Below are 18,528 nucleotides of genomic sequence, written 5' to 3' on the forward strand. Positions count from 1 at the left end.
ACACAATCACAGGGAGACTTGGGGAGGTAGAAAGATAGACTCAAGGCTTGGGATTATCTGTGGGGCAACCAGGGAACAAGAAAACCACTAAGCTCCACTCGGATCCTCGGCATCTCGGGGCCCTAGGATTTGCAGCACTCCTGATGCAGGTGAGCTACCCCCAGAAGCACCAGGTCAGTCTCAGAAAGTCCAAGGAGAGTGACAGGTGACTTAAGAAGGTCTGCTTGAAAACTTTTCAGCCCGAGGCTCTTTGTCAAGGCTGGGGAAGAATGGCTGACTGTGCTTCAGGGAACTGTTATGTAGTAAGGGTGAGAAGTCTTGCCCAGCTTCTCCTTTGACCCACTACTACCCTCAGTAGAGATCAGACTGAGAGACAACTCCATAAATAAATAAATAAATAAATAAATAAATAAATAAACAATAAAACTATAGGGCTGGAGGGTATGGCTCAACACTTAGGAGCGCTTGTTCTTGCAGAGAACTCAGATCCAGGTTCCAAGTACACCTGTACATGGTGGCTCACAACAATCTGTAACTCCAGTTCCAGAGGATCTGATGCTGCCTTCTAACCACCGCAAGCACCAGGCACGTGTGGGGCACACATATATACATGTAAGCAAAACACACAAATAAAGATGTTTAAAATAGGCCAAGAAGTGATGGCGCACCTTTAATCCCAGCACTTGGGAGGCAGAGGCAGATGGATCTCTTTGTGAGTTAGAGCCCAGCCTGGTCTACAGAGGGAGTTCCAGGACAGCCAAGACTGTTAAACAGAGAAATTCCGTCTCGAAAGACTAAAAAAAAAATAAAAATAAAAATAAATTTTAAAAAAGTCTAAAATAAAGAATAAAAACAAATGAAATCATCAAAACATGGGCCTGCTGGTAAAGGTGCTTGCCCCCAAGCCTAACGACATCAGTTCGATCCCAACGACCTAATCCACATGGTGGAAGGAGAAAACCAAGTTGACTTCTGAACTGCACAGGTGCGCTGTCACCTCCGCCCATGATAAGAAATAAACATCTAAAACACCCAAACAATCTTCTCCATCTTCATTGGCTAGCTCAGTCCTAGGCCTGATGGCCACACCTCCAGACTCATCCCACAATCCAATTGGACAATCTTGACAACAAGTTCCCCCAACCCGTATCTGGGCCGCGGGGGACGTAATTCGGGTCCAGTCAGCTTTGCAACCGGCTCTGTGCTTCTATTGGTCAGCTCTGGCTGGGGGCGGGTCCTGGCGCCATTGGCCCCGCCTGCCGCCGAGGCCGCGCTCGCTGGAGCAGCGACAGTTCGCGGGTGCTCCGCCGCCGCCGGCATGACGCCCGAGGACCCGGAGGAGACGCTGCCGCTCTTGCGGCCGCCGGCCGCCAGGTGCGGACCCCGGGGGTCTGCGGCCTCTCCCTCACGCCCCGCGGCGCCGCTCACGCCCCGCCTTGTACCCGCAGCGTTCCCCGCGGCCGCCGGGTCTTCCTCGCCGCCTTCGCCGCCGCCCTGGGCCCGCTCAGCTTCGGCTTCGCTCTCGGCTACAGCTCCCCCGCCATCCCCAGCCTGCAGCGCACTGCGCCCCCCGCCTTGCGCCTCGGAGACGATGCGGCCTCCTGGTTCGGGGTGAGCCCCGGGTCCCCCACTCTCTGCCGCACCCCAGGGTCCTCCTCATTCTCTTTCTGCTGAGGCTGCGGGGCGTGGGGTGGAGGGATCGTGGACCATGGCCCCTGGTGGCCTCCTCCTCAGCCCGTCCGGGTCCCCAGGCCATCGTGACCCTGGGCGCTGCGGCAGGGGGCGTACTGGGCGGCTGGCTCGTGGACCGTGCGGGGCGCAAGCTGAGCCTCCTGCTCTGCACCGTGCCCTTCGTAACTGGCTTTGCTGTCATCACCGCCGCCCGGAACGTGTGGATGCTGCTCGGAGGCCGCCTCCTCACTGGCCTGGCTTGCGGAGTCGCCTCACTCGTGGCACCAGTGAGTGGTTTGGGCCTTCTAGACGACCTTTGCCAGGCAGGGAGCAGCTAGTCAGCAGTGGAACTGTTCCTCACCACCAGCATTGCCCTTTGTTGTGCCTCTTTTACTGCACAAATGATGAAATCCCTGTATGCTTAGCAGTTATGACTGACTATACCCGATTTTCATGTTAGCAGTTCTGTTCTTTTTGCCCCTGGGACAGACTTCTCACTCCCTTCTCAGCCCCTGACCCACACACCGGGATCATTTACCTAGGCACAGGCTCCCCAGTGCACTAAGGCATATTCCTGAGGTGGTAGCGAGGCCTTTGCACAAGAAGTTGCTGATCCAGGCTTGACCCCTAGGAGGTCTTGGACCCTGGTAACTGAGATCACCAGCACCCTGCAGCCACAGGCTTGGATGCCCACCCGTCCCTTCCTCGCTTCTGTGGCCACATGTTAATTCTCTGCCCCTGTGGGAGGGGAGAGGGAAGCTGTGGATCTGTAGGCTGTTTTTTTTTTTTTCTTTTTTAAACTAGGTTAGTCATGGGCATAAGGTATGGAATAATCTAGAAGTATGGATGATGCCTAGACCCCTGAGCTTTAAAGAAGTGATGTCAGCCCCTGGTAGAATTAGGCCGGACTTTTGGTGTCCTGGGTAGCACCTGGAGCTGGCCAGCAAGGGAGAAGTCGTTTGTTTTAACTCACATCTGTGCATATTAAGCGTGTACTGAGCTGGGCCTGGCGGCACATGCCTGCAGTCCCAGGGCTAAATACATAAAGATCAGGAGTTCATGGTTATCCTCAGCTCATTGGGAGTTAGTCTGGGCTACATGAAACTCAATCTCAGAAAATAAAATAAGGAAGTTCTGTGCATTCCTCTCTCCCCTTGCTCACACACAGCAGCCACCATTACCCATGATCCTTCAAACCTCTGCAGAAGATGGGGTGTCGCTCTGAAGCAGTATAGTTAGACCCTTCTGTTTAAAGAGCCCAAGTGAAGTCTCTCCTTAACTCCCCACAGGTCTATATCTCGGAAATTGCCTACCCAGCCGTCCGAGGACTGCTCGGCTCCTGTGTGCAGTTGATGGTTGTCACCGGCATCCTCTTGGCCTATGTGGCAGGTAGATTTGCACGCTGTCTTTTGATCCCCGTTCATGGATACATGGTCGCTTTGGAAACTGAGGTTTATGGAGGGTAGGAGTTTGCCCTGTGCTACTAGCCAAGATGCCAGGTTCTCAGTCCCACTCCTGGGAGCTTGGTGTGGGAGGGTCTGGTAATGGAGTCCGGGAGAACTAGAGCAGGTGGCTTCTTCATTGGCACAGAAGCCACCGCACTGGAGGAACTCAGTAGCAGGTTCCAGCGCAAGAGTGGCAGGATTTGGGAAATACTTTAGCTCCCTCCCTGGGAGAACTGGAGTCTCAGCCTGTTATCACTGGGTTTGCAGTCAGCAGAATGTCACGTGAAAGAGGCTGTTCCCAGAGTCCCTGAGGGGCGGAGCTGGTGACTTTCAAAGCTGACACACCCACCACCTGCTGTGTGACTTTGGCCAAGTCCCACTGCCCCTGAGAGCCTCCGTATTCCCCCCCCCCCCAACAAATGTCAGGGCCAGGAGAGTAAGAGCAATGCCTGGTAGCTGATAGCCGATCCCTAGTGAGAGCCTTGTGGGATCGGTGGCTAACAGGCTGTGAGAGGCATGTGGGGTGGGTGGCTGACAGGCTATGGTTACCTAGCCTGGGGTGTACATACAGGATCTTCACAGTGGACCCCACACAGTCTCAGTCTTCCGTTTTTAACTCCCATATTGTCCCAGCTCTTCGGTGTCTTCCCTGCAGCCTGACTGCCTCAGGAGTCTCTTCTGGGCACTGAGGTCAAGAGACAGTCAGTGTCTTTGTCACATTGCCTTACATTGATCTGGTCCTGTCCTTTTCATCCCTGGTATGAGTTGGCTGTGACACCAAAAGGTGACAATAATGCCTCGGTCACGAGATGTTGTGGAACGGTTTGTGGGACCTTATTGCTATCGCAGACTCACCCTTGAAGGCTGTCCTCTGACCTCCACACGCATGCTGTACCATGCATCATGCATGCACTTTTTTTGTTTGGTTGGCTGGTTTTATGGTTTTCAAGACAGGGTTTCCCTGTGTAGCCCTGGCTGTCTTGGAACTCTCTGGAGATCTGCCTGCCTCCGCCTCCTGAGTGTGGGGTTAAAGGCATCTGCCACCATGCTCAGCTTAGTTCATTTTACATTGCTATCACAAAACACCATGGTTAAGGCAGCTTACAAAAGTAAACTTGTAATTTGAGGTGTTTGGTTCCAAAGTATCCATGGCCATCATGGTGGGGAGCGTGGCAGTAGGCAGGTAGCTATGGCACTGAAGCAGTGGCAGAGAGCTAGCTGGGAGTCGCAAGGACTTATTAAACCTCAAAGCTGTGCCCAGTGGCACACCTCCTCCAACCAGGCCAAATAGTTCCACCAACTGGGGCCCTAGTGTTCAAACATATGAGCATATAGGGCCCATTCTCATTCATTCTAACACACATAAAAGAGTTGAATAATTTAATAAAATTATGATAAAACTATAGCATAGGGATTGGAAAATAGTTCAGTTAGTAGAAAAGCTTGCTGCTCAAGCGTGAGGACCTGAGTTCAAATCTCTAGAATCCACATAAAAAGCTAAGTACGGTCATGAGTTCCTATAACTCCTGGTGTTGTGGTAGGGCGAGACAAGAGGATGCTGGGGCCTGCTGACCACCAGCCCAGCTCCAGGTTTAATGGAAGACTCCTGACTAGGGAATAAAGTGAACAGCAGTGCATACCCAATGCCCCCCTCTGGCTTCCACGCTCATGCATGAGTGCATACACACACACACACAGATAAACTAAGAATTTAAAAGTATAGTGTAGTAAATACGTCAAAGCAATAGTGGTCATTTCTCACCATTGTCAAGTATTTTACAGTATCCATGCCTTGACGTGACTGAGAGCACAGCATTTGGTTTACACCAGCGTTGCCATGGCAGTGTGTGGTGATATGTTACCATGGCTACAAGACATGGCTTGGCAGTTGGCATCTTTCAGCTGTTTCTATTTTACTTCTTATGTGCAGTCCATCTGTATTTCCCTTAATAGATGTCACCTAATGGTGTCCTGGTGGAACATTCCTAGTAGCAACAGTCTCTTTAGCCCCGCAGCTGGGCAGAGGCAGTGACTGACCTACCATTGGAGCGAGTCTCAGGGCTGGCAAGAAGCTAGCTGTCTCTGGCTCTGACGTCTGCCTTTGCAGGCTGGGTCCTAGAATGGCGCTGGCTGGCCGTGCTGGGCTGTGTGCCCCCCACTCTCATGCTGCTGCTCATGTGCTTTATGCCTGAGACCCCACGCTTCCTCCTGACTCAACACCAGCACCAGGAGGCCATGGCTGCCCTTCGGTTCCTGTGGGGCTCTGAGGAAGGCTGGGAAGAGCCCCCCGTTGGGGCTGAGCACCAGGTGAGAGGCTGAGAGCAGGGCAGAGAACATAGCCTGTTCCGAAGGCTACACACTGAGTGGCAGCCCCCTCCACCCTCGCTGAGGACCTTGCTGCCTCTCTTGAGCAGCTGAGGGCCAGCTTGAGCCCTACTTTAGCTCCTGCTGTCCCAACAAGTGAAAGGCCAGGCCGGCGAAGGGAGCAGGTGAGGGCTTCATCACTTAGCGGAAACCACAGGCAGGGAGTCTTCAGAGCCAATGGCACGCAGACACTTTGCTGTTGTGTGACCTGACCATCTTTGAGTCTCAGTTCCTTTATCTGTACAATGATGGTCCTCACCTCATGGTGATGCTGAGGTCTCTGCAGATGGCTGCAGGAAGAGCTCTGCCCCTGCCAGGTGGAGGTGAGCCCTGAACACACACAAGTGCTTGGACTCGGGTACAGGATTCCTTCCCTGAGTGCTGGAGTGTGAGCCTTCCACTTCCCCTCCTACTGAGGGGGCTGCAGGGGCCTGTCTGCACCCTCAAGGCCACGGGTGTGGTGGGGCCAGCAAGCTGAGGCTCAATTCCCTCCACTTAGGCTTCTGGGCTCAGAGAAGGGTCCTTGGGTCAGGGGAGAGGACACTGATGCCCCATCTTCATGGCAGGGCTTCCAACTGGCTCTGCTGAGGCGCCCTGGTGTCTACAAGCCCCTCGTCATAGGCATTTCACTCATGGCCTTCCAGCAGCTGTCAGGGGTCAATGCCATCATGTTCTATGCCAAGACCATCTTTGAGGAGGCCAAGTTCAAGGTAAGAGGCCTCTGCCCAGCCTGCCTCATGTCACGTGTGTGAATTAGCCTCCCCGAGCCTGGGGCTGTTTGACCCAGCTCACAGCCAGAGAGGGAGGGAGGGACTTGTCTCTCTCAGGCAGACCAGCTTCTCCCATCTCCCAGGACAGCAGCCTGGCCTCGGTCACTGTGGGCGTCATCCAAGTCCTCTTCACTGCTGTGGCGGCCCTCGTCATGGACAGGGCAGGGCGGAGACTACTTCTGGCCTTGTCAGGTGAGGCCTGAGGGGGAGAACTCAAGTCTCCCCAGCTCACATGGGGAGACAGGGCCAGGGAGGTGGCAGAGTGACCATCTGTCCCCAAGCCTCTTTTTCCCACTCTGAACTGGGGAAGGGCTGCAGTGGAGTCAGGTCCTGGGCAGTAGATTTGGCCCACACATTCATGGTACCCGCTGGCATCTGTGAAGGCCGCTGTGGTTATGGGGGTTGAACACTGCGGTTGCTGTTCCTGCTTCTGCAGGTGAGCGAATGCTCGGGAACATCCCGGTATTTACTGAGGTCAGAGGTCCAAAGCACAGTAGGAGTGCTATCCAGTTGGGCTACCATGGCCAAGCTGAGATTGCTAAACCTGGCCTTCCTCTCTTAGAGTGGCCACGCTGCCCTCTAAGCCATGTCCCCCGTGCCCAGCCTAGCCTGAGCCCTTTCTGCAGGTGTGGTCATGGTATTCAGCATGAGTGCCTTTGGTACCTACTTCAAGCTGACCCAGAGTGGCCCCAGCAACTCCTCCCATGTGAGCCTCCTGGTGCCCATCTCTGCGGAGCCTGTTGACGTCCATGTGGGGCTGGCCTGGCTGGCCGTAGGCAGCATGTGCCTCTTCATTGCCGGTAAGAAGGGACTCAAGGGATGTGGGTGGGGTTGTTGTCCCTATAGCACCATGCCAGGTTCCGTAACTTTCAGCTTCTGATCTCGTTTTACTTGACTTTGCTCCTCTGCCCCAAGAAGCGTGACATCTGTGCATGCGGCTCTGACCATGTGCTGGGCACGGAGCTAAATTCTTTTACATTTACATAATCTCCATGACAACTTACAAGCAAGTCCCATCCTTGTCCTGAAGTCTAAAACAGGAAGGGACTGGCCCAAGGCCTCCGAGCAGAGTTGAAGGCTGGTAGAGCCCTTAAGGCTCACAGGCTAGGAAGCATGGTGTAAGAGCCCAGCATGTGTGCCTTAACACTGCCTTGCTCCCACAGGCTTTGCCATGGGCTGGGGACCCATCCCCTGGCTCCTCATGTCCGAGATCTTCCCTCTGCATGTCAAGGGTGTGGCTACTGGTGTCTGTGTCCTCACCAACTGGTTCATGGCCTTTCTGGTAACAAAAACATTCAGCAGCGTTATGGTGAGTGCAGACGCGTGCCTTCCCTCGGGCTGTCAGCAAAGGCCGACAGAGGTTCCCTGTCCATGACCCTGAGTGTAAGCCGAGGTCCCTAATGGCTTGGACACAGCCATCTCAGGAGTGACATGGAGCCAGAGGCTAAACCAAAATAGGAACCCGGTCCATGATCCCCTAAGTCTTCAGTCTGTGTTGGGGTAAGGATACTATGGCCAGCCTTCCCCATTAATGAATGTCAGGTACACAGGCCAGAAACACATGATTCATATCTATAAGAAAACAGGCCTGAGCTCTGAGACACACATATGCACAGGGAGGGGGGTGGGAGCTGCTACCCTGTATGTGGCCTTGTGTCTTGCTTACCCTTTCTGCATGGTCATGAGCTAGAAGTGTGGCCACCTAGCAGTACCTTCCTCTGCTGAAGGGTGTGCCAGTTCCCCTCAGCCTTTATTTCCCTCTGCGTCCGCTGATGCTGATAGGGCTGCTGCCTGCCAGCTTCCTCGCCATGAGAGAGAGCTTGTGGTCCAGATAAGCAGGCCATCTGTTTGGTCGCTGGTGCCCTCCATGTCTCCTGGCATGTGTTTAAGGCAGCAGGGAGAGCAACAACTGAACAGGGTCCCTTTCGTGACAAATGCCAGAAAGATAGTGGGTGGCGTGGACACCCAGCTAACCACAAACGTGCTCAGGCAGACGGGGCTGCCTAGAAAACCCAGAGGAAGGCAGGCAGAGGCCCACCATGGAATGTAGGAGGGAGCAGACAGCAGAGGACCTGAGGGAAGGTAGATATGGGCCCAGGATATGACAAACCCAGCAGTGACCCGGGGAGCAGCAGCCTGTCGAAGCTGAAGGGTCACCCGGTGACCTCTCCTGCAAGGACCTGAGTAGTGGGACTTTGCTCTGCCACCTACAAGGTCACAGACTCACCCTTACCCTCTCTCAAGAGCAACAGTTCCCCTTCCTCACCACACAGAGAACTCACTGTAGCTGGGACACTGGAGAGGGGCATGCAGCTATAGGCCTGGGGTGCCCAGAAACAGGAGCCTAACTGTTCCTTGAAGTTTCTGCTCTCAGGGCAGTCACTACATTACCATGAGCCTCCGTTTCCCACAGACATCACCTTGGGTGGCAGTGCGCTACCACGCACACAGCTGGCAGGGCAGGCTGTGGTCAGGGTGCTCCTGAATTGTGTGGGGCCTATTGACCTCTCCACCTCCACGTGTGCCTTTCCTCTCTGCAGGAGATCCTCAAGCCCTATGGTGCCTTCTGGCTCACCGCTGCCTTCTGTATCCTCAGTGTTCTTTTCACGTTGACCTTTGTCCCCGAGACTAAGGGCAGGACTCTGGAACAAATCACAGCCTACTTCGAGGGACGGTGACAGCCCCTTTCTGTGACGGGCAGCCCTGAGTTGGCTTAGCTCTGGGTTGCAGGAGTACAGTGGCGTGTAGCTGAGCCACGCCTCAGTTTGAGCCTGGAGCACCCCAAGTCCTGAGGCATCAGAGCCCCTCTTTGTCCATACTGAGGTTCTCTAGATTCCGGGTCTAGTCTCTGCAGCCTGCTGCACACAACAAAGCATCTGAGGCGGCTCCTGTTTGCTGGCTGGGGATCTTTTGACTCTTGGGTCCTAAGCCCCCGCCTATGCCTCACACCTGACTGTGGGATCAGAAAGGAATTTGGCCTCATAAAAATTGGGCTCAGAAACAAGGCTGTGACCTCTTTGAGTGAGCCCAGATGGAGAAGAGAATGTTGCAGTCAACTGAACCCTCCTCGGCCCTGTCCAGAGGTGCTGTGGATTCCCCTGGGGTCAGCTTACCTGTAACTCACAGGTTCTTTCCAGCACTTTCCTGGGTTCAGTGTCCTGGGTCATTAGCCACCAAATCTTGTTTTGTTTCAGAAAATAAAAAGCCTCTTTCTGCTTGACTTAATGGAGCCAGAAGTCTTGCAGACGCTTATATCACGGCTCAGTACCTACTCACGGGAGTACATGGAGGACAGGTGGAGTTAGCATGATTTCTGCAGCTGCCAGTCATCTGCTAGGCACTTTGCTCTCACGGAAAAGCTGCCCTCTCCAGTGGTAATGCCAGTTAGGACTATGGCTCCCCTCTGGCACCCACTCTTTCACTGTCAATCATTCAAAACAACAGGCTTGCCGGGCGGCGGTGGCGCACACCTTTAATCCCAGCACTCGGGAGGCAGAGGCAGGCAGATCTCTGTGAGTTCAAGTCCAGCCTGGTCTACAAGAGCTAGTTCTAGGGAAGACTCCAAAGCAACAGAGAAACCCTGTGTCAAAAAAAGAAAAAAAGAAAAAAAAAAACATTGTAGTCTTCACCGTCCTACTAACTAGCCCTCCTTTGCTCCATTGGTTCTTAGTGGAATCTCCTTTTTGGTTTTTTTTGTTTTGTTTAAGACAGGGTCTCACTGTAGCTGTGGCTACCCTGGATACAGACCATAGTAGATAAAGAGGTCTGACTGCTTAGATTAAAGGTGTGTCCACCACATCTGGCTTTTTTTGTTTGTTTGTTTTTTAAGATAGTGACTCACGATGTAACACAGGCTAGCCTACAACCTATTAGTATCCAAGGCTGGCCTGGGACCCACTGCAATCCTCCTGCCTCAGCTTACTAAATGCCATTCTCTTCTTTCTGACCAACTTGAGAAGCTGTAGTCCTAAGTTTTTAATCAGAGAACTGTTGGGACAAATGTTCCTTGCTCCTTGGAGCCCATTTAATTTGCTGAAATCTTCACAGAACGACCGCCCTTTGGTATCCCAGGGTTTTCTCTCAGGCCCCTAGGTGTGACGGTGATAGACTGTCCCCAAATCCTGAAAGGCTTTGTTCTACTGCCACCCTCAAGTTCTGCCCAGATACTGTTTTCTTTTTCTGTCACTGGAGATTGAGCTCAGAGCCTGGCTCATGCTAGCCAGCCAAACACGCTCACCCTGCTGCATCCCCCAGCAGTCTCGTGCCATCTTTATTTTCTTTTTTCTTTTTGTGTGGGGGTGTGATGTATGAATGTGTATATGTTTGTGTGTGTTGGTGTGTGTGTCTGTCTGTCCATCCTGTCAGTACCCATAGAGGCCAGAAGCATTTGATCCTCTTGAGATGGGGTTATAGGCAGTTGTGAGCTACCTAACATGACTCTGGTCCCCTGCAAGGGCAGTATAGGTTAAGTCATCACTTCTCCAACCTATCCCCTGAATCTTTTGAGACAGAGCCTCACAGAACCTGAAGTTCATGGACCAGGGATCCATGTGTCTGCCCCTCCCACCAGGCACATGCTGCCGTGTCCAGCTTTGAAGATTTGAGTTTTATTTATTCTGTGGGACTGTGTGAGCCACAGCACACAAGTGAAGATCAGAACAACTCACAGGAGTTGGTTCTCTGCTTCCACCGTGTGGGTCCTGATCCTGGAGCCTCTCCCCTCCGAGTCGTCTCACCAGCCCTCATGCCTGGCTTTCTGTGGGTGTGCTGGGATCTCAGTGTGGTCCGCACGCTCACACAGCGGCCACTTTACTAACCGAGCACCCCTCCAGCCCGTGGGGTTGTTTTTTGTGGGTTTTGTTGTTTTAGATTGATTCACGGCAAGGCAGTTGTGTCAGAGTTCACGTCTGGAGGTCAGAGGACAGCTTCTAAAGGTCCCAGGTTTCTCAGCAGGTGCCTTTACCCACTAAGCCATCCTTGCCAACCCCAGGTGTGTGGTAAGGTCTGCGGAATGATGGGAAGTGTGTTCCCAGTTGATCCTGTGGGTGGAATACTGTAGCATATTTCACAGGCTTGGTCATCGAAAGCTGGGCAAGAAAGAATATAATTGTAAATCTAGTGATGTTGGTGAGGGTTTTGTTTTATTTTGGGGACAGTCTCATTCTGTAGTCCATCCCTTACCTCTTGATTCTCCTGCCCCTGCCCTTGGATTCCCTGTCCCCTCATGCTCCGTCAGGACCCCATTCTCCTGCTGTCAAGACTGTCCAGCGGACGGACGTCGTTCCTGTGCTGCCCTGAAGGTCAGGTGGATGCCGTCCGGCGGACGCCGTTCCTGCTCAGTCCCAGTCTAGTGGACACTGTTTTTCCTGGTTGATGTTTTTTCTCTGTTTTCCACTTAAGATTCTTTTGCAGGGAGGCTATGGAGACAGGTTCTAGCTCTGTAACAGCCTAGGTTGGCCTCAAACTTAATCCCAAATGGTGAATTCCAGGCATGCAAACCACACCCTTTCCACTGGCACTCTCCTTTGTCTTTGCTGTTTTGCTGTCTTCTACAAATACTTTTGCCTTGTTAGTCATGCTTTAAAACAATTCTAATACTTTTCAATCTATTGATTATGAGAACACACTGTTTCCTAGTGGCTGACATACTCTTATGTGAGTGACATAAGCCGAGGGAGCTGTTGGGTGGTGTGGGCCGGATGCATGTGGGGTGTACAGAGGGACAGGGTGTACAGAGGGACGGGTGTACAGGGGGACGGGTGTACAGAGGGACAGGGTGTACAGAGGGACGGGTGTACAGAGGGACAGGGTGTACAGAGGGACGGGTGTACAGAGGGACGGGTGTACAGAGAGACGGGTGTACAGAGACAGGATGTACAGAGGGACGGGTGTACAGAGGGACAGGTGTACAGAGACGGGTTACAGAGAGACAGGTGTACAGATATGGGTGTACAAAGGGACAGATGTACAGAGGGACAGGTGTGCAGAGAGAAAGGGTGAACAGAGACAGGATGTACAGAGGGACAGGTGTACTGAGAGACGAGTGTATAGAGAGATGGGTATGCAGAGAGACAAGGTATGCAGAGACAGGACGTACAGAGACGGGTGAACAGAGTCGTTGCAAGGCGCCAAGGAGGCCTAACATCTGCAGAGTCAGCAAGCTGGTGGCCCAGGAGTGCTGACAGTGTGACTCCAGCCCCAAGGCAAGCACGCACAAGACTCAGGAAATGCCACTGCTGCTGACCAGTGACTGTGTCCAGCTGTAGCTGTGGGTGCTAGGGATCCTGACTCAGGTCTCAGGCCTGCAGAGTAAGCACTTTACTGATGGGGCCAGCTCCCCAGCCCTTTTTTCTTGTTCTCTATGCCTTCATAGCACCGTCCTACACTGTTTAAGGGGATGAATGTCTTTTCTAAGGATATACATTTTCACCATTTAAAATCAGATGGAGTCAGGCAGTGGTATTGCACGCCGCCATTAATCAGCACTGGGGAAGCAGAGGCAGGCAGATCTCTAAGTACAAGGTCAGCCTGGTCTGCAGAGTGAGTTACAGAATAGCCAGGGCTAAACAGAGAAATCCTGTCAAGAAAGAAAGGAAGGAGGGAGGGAGGAAGGAAGGAATTCAGATTAAGGCATGATTTACATAGGCAGAATCCAACAATTTTAAGTATAAAATCTAATGATTCATAGTAAACTGTAGTTAGGAGCCACCACCACACTTAAGGACAGGACACTTCCATATCCCTGTCCAGTGTCACCTCCCTGCATCTCTAACCCTGGAAAACAGTGCCCTGTGCTCTGTTAGGCTTTCTAGGGAATCTTATAGATGTAATCATAATTTGAGGCCTGTGTACCTGGCTTAATGTAGCACAGCACCTTCAGATTCATTCATGTGCTTAGGTGCATAACCAATTCATTTCCCGTATTTCTAAGATCATCACTAGATACTTAGTTACTTCCGGTTTGGAACTATATGGGGGCATAGAGATATATCTTGTGTGGAGTGGTTTTGCTGGGCTAAGTGTATTTTACAAGCTACTTCGACTTCCAAAGTTTCCCATCCCATCAGCAGTGGTTCCATATCTACGATGCTTATTTCCTGCTATAAAGCAAGCTATAGGTTCTAACTTTCTGAAAGCCATCTTCTGTTTTCTGATTTCTCCTCTGATGAGTTGATCTGGTTATTCAAACAGCTGATTTATCTCACATATCTGTCACAATTTGTCCATGCTTACGCTTAGGAGTAAAGAACCACAGGCCGCATTATAGTACCTGGCATCAGTCACCCGACTCAACACACACAACTCCCTGATGCACTAAAGATTTGCTTCCATTTATACACCTCCGATGTCATTTCAGTGGGATGACAGGGAAGAAAGGGAGGTACGTGTATATATTCGGCCCACTTCAGTACCTGTAATTACCATGCTGACTTGGTGCCTAGCAAACATAGATGCTCAGATATTTGCTGAATGTGCAATTATTCCAGTGTATATCAGTACTTAAGTCAACCCTATATTAAATAGAGCACTTAAATCAATTCCATATTCCACATTTAGGTTGCTTCCAGTCTCTTTATTGAGAATTCAGGTGCCATATATAGATTCATTGAACATGGGGAGGGAGGAGACTAACAATAGACAGAAATAAAGGGGATAAAGGACAGTGGTAGAGATGGATGGAGAAGAAAGGGAACACTGATAGAGGAAGTAGAGGTGAGGGGCGCTGAGGGTGAGGGTGGACGGGAAGGGGGTAACAGTAAGAGAACGGATGTCTGAGTAAACCTTCACAGTATGAAACCTTACAGGTGTGCTTGTTGGTCAGTAAGATGCACACTGTCAGGGCAACCCATCCATCTCGATAAGCTGCAGTGGGCTGTGTCTGAGAAAGGCCTTCCCTCCACGACCAAGTCAGTTCTCAGGGAGTCAGGCCATGGAGTGGGACCTAAGACATGTATGGACATGACTATGACTAGGGAAGCTAGCTGGTTCAACACATCAGGCCCCGGGGGCTGAAGCTGCAAGTGGCCTGCCTACGCCCATTCTTAGCCACAGACTGTAGCCTGGTCATTGTTCAACCTCTATCAATGGGCAAGTGAAAGACCAGAAGGCAAGAGTAGAGGCACCATCAGAGAGGTGACTTAACATGAAGGCATGTCATCATGGCTCCAAACTGTACTCCCTATAATCTGGGGGAGGAGCCAGGTACGAGGAAAGGCTAATTTAATGTGCAAAATTTGAATTCTAGTACTGCTCACTGCCCGTGTGGCCTGGACCATCACATCTTCTCTGGGTTAATCATTTCCTTTAAATGACATGGTGCTGAGGAACGGATGAGGGCACGGTGAGGGCAGGGTCCACAGCAGCTGTTGGAGGTGTGGCAGGGAGCCGCATGCAGCGTCAGTGTGAAACTCAGGGATGTATAACAAACAGACACTTGAAAGGGAGTTTTCAAGAAAGGCTTCACTCCGTAAACCAAGCTGGCCTTGAACTCCCAATCCTTCTGCCTTAGGTCTCTGTTCCCCCTGTGCTGGGATTCCAGATACACACTACCAAGTCTGGCCTGGGGTTTGAAGTGTCTCAACCCTGTCTCCTGTTTAACACTCCACCTTCTGACTACCACCACCCACTTCTAGATGCCAGTGCTTTGGGGGCCCATACATTCCCTAAGGTCTCCAGTCTCTGGAACCTTCTCCTCAGAGTATAAATTTTGAGAAACGAAGGGCCAGTTCCATCAGACAGTCCTGCACCTGCCCCCCACACTCCTGGGAGCCCATGTCAACACCATAAGAGCAAGGCCATGGAGAGGTGCAGATAGGCATCCCCAAAGAAGAGCTGCAGCAGACACAGCTTTATGCAACCCGATAGAAATCTGCACTTCCCACAAACGTTAACTACCCCTTAACACAGTCACACTACCATCCCCAGAATAACGTGGGCAAATCCTGTTTCTGCAGAGCGCAGGAATGGCCTAGCACCCCTAAATAACACTATACAGAATGACGTCATCTGACACTTGAAGCGCTCTGCTACCTCCCGGCGGCCGAAAGTGAGATCACAGGACTAAGACAGGAAACCTGGCCATTACAGGAGTTAGCTGCTACTAGGCTCATGACGCCCTGGGCTCCAGAGCTCATCCTGCCGGCTGAGCATGGCAGGTCAGCCGAACGGTGTGAGTCCAAGCTGCTCTCCTCGAAATGGTAGTTCTTTCTTCCTAAGCCACCCGGACTACGCTCCACCAAACACTTGCTTGAGAAGAAATGGCATCGGTTCTCTGGAAAAGTCCACTGAAGCACTCTTTATCGTCGGTGCCCACTGACAGCATAAGCACTCTTCCCGGCATCCCTGGCGGCCCGGTCGCTCCCTATCCCGGATTCCGCATCCGGATCCTGGCGCATCTGGAAGATTGCGGAGTTCTCAGGATGGACTCCGGAAACAAGCACGGGTATGCCGGAGCTTCTCTGTGAAACACACCCACGCGAGGCAAGAAGGGCCACAGTCCCGGCGGCCAGGAGGAGACTGCAGAGGAACAGACTCACCGAGACTTGCTGGAAGCAGACTCCAGGGTGAAGACTGCGCGTGACCGGAAGTGACGTCCTTTCTGCGCGTCCGCCTGACTCGGGATGAGGCCGTCCGTCCGGGGAGGTGCACGCAGGCGATGGCTTCAGGTGCGTCCTCTGTGCGGGACGGAGAACTATGCAGTTCAGTTTGCCCACTGGGGTGCGCAGTGGCCCCAACCAGAACAGTTTCCACGAGCGTTCTGAGCGAAGAGTGGGATCTGGGGAGTTTAGGTACGCCCGAGTGATCTCTGCGTACTTAACTGCCTGTTGTCCAGTGCCGAGACTTCATCCAGGGCGACTTAGCCTTTTGCTCCGGGGGAGGCAGCCAGGGATGCTTGGAACACGGGACACTTCGACAGCAGGTTCAGCCTCGTAGCAATGACTCCGTAGAGGACGGGGAAATGTGCTGTTGGAAGATCCTTCTGACTGAGGGACCAAGGTGTCTTACCCTAGGTTTCTCTGTAGAAAATAGATCTTAGCTACTCTTCGTGTCTCTAAGAACTGTAAGCAGGTGAAATAGCGTCTGAAGGCACTTGGAACACAGAACAGAATGTGTGTGACTCTCCTCCCTGCATCGCAAAAGACGACGACCAACAGAGGACCAAGGTCTCTGCTAAAACCAGTCCAGTTCTGACCTTTTTATTCAGATTTACATATCATAGTAGTCGTTCCCTGCTTTTAAAGGGGACTTTTACATTCAGTGGCCATGTAGTGTTTTCATGTAGCTCTGAAGTCGCTATTTAATTCCACAACACTTCATCTGCGAGAGAAACCCACATCTACTAGTGGTCACTCCTCAGATCTTACATCCATGCTCCTCGGCTTTCGGTCTGGATTTGCTGAGGGCACATAGAATGAATGATTCATACCTGACCCTTTTGTCTAGCCTGTGAGTTCAGGTTTCATCCACATTATAACGTATATCAACACTTAAGTCCTTTCATTTATTAATGAATGACATCTCATGCATACCCATTTTTATTCCTCAGTGAACCGACATTTTGGATTACTTCCATTTACAGGTCATGAGCACTGCTGCAACTACTAAGTATGCAGTTTGTGTGAAGACATATTTAGCGTTTATGTACCCATGCCCTAAGTATGCATATGTGCACCACATGTGTAATGGTTCCCAAAAAGGCAAGAGGGTGTTGAATCCCCTGGAACTGGCATTATAGGTGATTGTGAACCATCCCATTATGGGTACTAGGAATTGAACCTGGGCCCTCTACAAGAACAGCCAGGCAGCCAAAACTTGAGGTTGAGGCCAAAAAAGCAGACATTCTCAATGTGCTTGTTTTAAGGGGCACAGCCTTCATCAGTCTTTAGTCAGAAGTCTGAGGTTAGTGCCACATTCCACTGTAGCTATTTCTAGCCTGTGTATTTGGGTTTTGTTTTTCAGTACTTACCTAGAGCCCCATCCTCTTAAATTAACCCTCCATTTATGTGCATCCTATGTCCATGTACATACATGCCCTCAGATGCCACGAGGGCATCAGCATTATTGAAATCAGGAAATCCAGGTACTCCGGCAGAACAGCCAGTGCTCTGCCAAGCTACCTCTACCCCTTTAATTTTTAATTTCTCCACATTGATCAGTAGCCTCGTTAAATTCCTATTTCAGCGTCCAAAAATATCCAAAATTATGGCCTGTGCCAGGGGGCAGCTTGTTCTAACGTCTCCCACGTGCCCCACTCAGGTGATAGTCACCCACCGTGATATAATACAGTATTAGACAGTCACCCACTAGCAACAGTATTTTCATTTTCAGCCACTCCCTCGAGGACTAAATAAACCGTATTTCTAAAACCCCCATAACTACATGGAAGGCATTACCCATAGAATCCTAAGACCAGCTGAGAAGTGATTCAGCCAGGTCTAGAGTTCAGGACAGAGGTACAAGTAGAAACACTGTCTTGAAAAAACACCTTAGACCTTTTGAAGATCATCCATCCCCCTTCCACTGAACCTAGCTTTTCAAGACAGAGCTTCTTTATTAAACAGCTTCGGCTGTCCTGGAACTCTGTAGACCAGAGGCTGGTCTCCGGAGTGTTAGGATTAAGCCGGGCGGTGGTGGTGCACGCCTTTAATCCCAGCACTCGGGAGGCAGAGGCGGGTGGATCTCTGTGAGTTCGAGGCCAGCCTGGTCTATAAGAGCTATTTCCAGGACAGGCCCCAAAGCTACAGAGAGACCCTGTCTCAAAAAAAACACAAAAACAAAGAGTGCTGGCCTGTGCCACCACCACCCAAGAGGCATAACTTAATTTTAACTTAAATTGCTTTTTTGGCATCTGACCTGCATGTATCTTTACCAAAACTATTGAAACTAGTTAAATAGAACCCTGGCCCCTCAGTAGTATATTTGTCTGAGACTAGAGAATGGCAATCTTGCCACCTGAGCCTCCCCCCTTCATGAACACAGGTGGCTCCACAGGAAGCAAAAAGGCTTCATAGGCTTCTCTTCCAGCACCTCCTTTCCAACCCCTGGGGCAGCTAGATGGTCTTTGGTTTGTGGATTGTGCCAGTGTAACATGAGGGCCGGCTTGTTGGGGTTTCTGTCCTGCCCAGTAATACACAGCCGGCAAGCCCAAAGAAAATCACACACAGGACTCCATAAGGTTATAAACTGATTGGCCCATCAAGTCAGGCTCCTTATTAGTCCTTGTAACTTACATTAATCCATTATCACTATCTATGTTAGCACATGGCTCCGTACCTTTC

The 18,528-nt window shown here is 51.5% G+C and overlaps 1 protein-coding gene and 1 long non-coding RNA gene across 4 annotated transcripts; one reads left to right on the forward strand and one right to left on the reverse strand.

The window, feature by feature from the left end:
• Window positions 1-1,247: 1,247 nt before the first annotated feature.
• On the forward strand, window positions 1,248-9,470 carry Slc2a8 (solute carrier family 2 member 8). Of its 3 annotated transcripts, XM_085681349.2 has the most exons (10): window positions 1,251-1,374; window positions 1,449-1,611; window positions 1,752-1,958; window positions 2,961-3,060; window positions 5,224-5,423; window positions 6,047-6,190; window positions 6,334-6,442; window positions 6,877-7,050; window positions 7,414-7,559; window positions 8,791-9,470. In XM_085681349.2, the coding sequence occupies exons 1-10, from the start codon at window positions 1,319-1,321 to the stop codon at window positions 8,926-8,928; spliced, it is 1,437 nt and encodes a 478-aa protein (XP_085537475.1). In that variant the 5' UTR covers window positions 1,251-1,318; the 3' UTR covers window positions 8,929-9,470. The 3 variants fall into 3 exon arrangements, with proteins under 3 accessions (XP_085537476.1, XP_085537475.1, XP_085537477.1); XM_085681350.2 differs by lacking the exon at window positions 7,414-7,559 and having other exon boundaries at window positions 1,248-1,374; XM_085681351.2 differs by lacking the exon at window positions 1,449-1,611 and having other exon boundaries at window positions 1,308-1,374.
• Window positions 9,471-10,837: 1,367 nt separating this feature from the next.
• LOC148118660 (uncharacterized) lies at window positions 10,838-17,995 on the reverse strand. The gene is made up of 2 exons (XR_015735826.1): window positions 11,432-17,995; window positions 10,838-11,337 (listed from the first exon to the last, which is right to left on the reverse strand). It is a non-coding gene; the product is annotated as an uncharacterized LOC148118660 (long non-coding RNA).
• Window positions 17,996-18,528: the final 533 nt, after the last annotated feature.

The sequence above is a fragment of the Myodes glareolus genome, chromosome 21, assembly GCF_982192425.1.
Source record: "Myodes glareolus chromosome 21, mMyoGla1.1, whole genome shotgun sequence".
NCBI lineage: Eukaryota > Metazoa > Chordata > Mammalia > Rodentia > Cricetidae > Myodes > Myodes glareolus.

Excerpts from the sequence above, each read along its gene's own strand:
- Slc2a8 (XM_085681349.2), top strand. The coding sequence starts at position 1,319 with ATGACGCCCGAGGACCCGGAGGAGACGCTGCCGCTCTTGCGGCCGCCG. Across the intron at positions 3,061-5,223 it reads CCTCTTGGCCTATGTGGCAG|GCTGGGTCCTAGAATGGCGC; the intron begins GTAGATTTGCAC and ends CTGCCTTTGCAG. Across the intron at positions 7,051-7,413 it reads CATGTGCCTCTTCATTGCCG|GCTTTGCCATGGGCTGGGGA; the intron begins GTAAGAAGGGAC and ends TTGCTCCCACAG.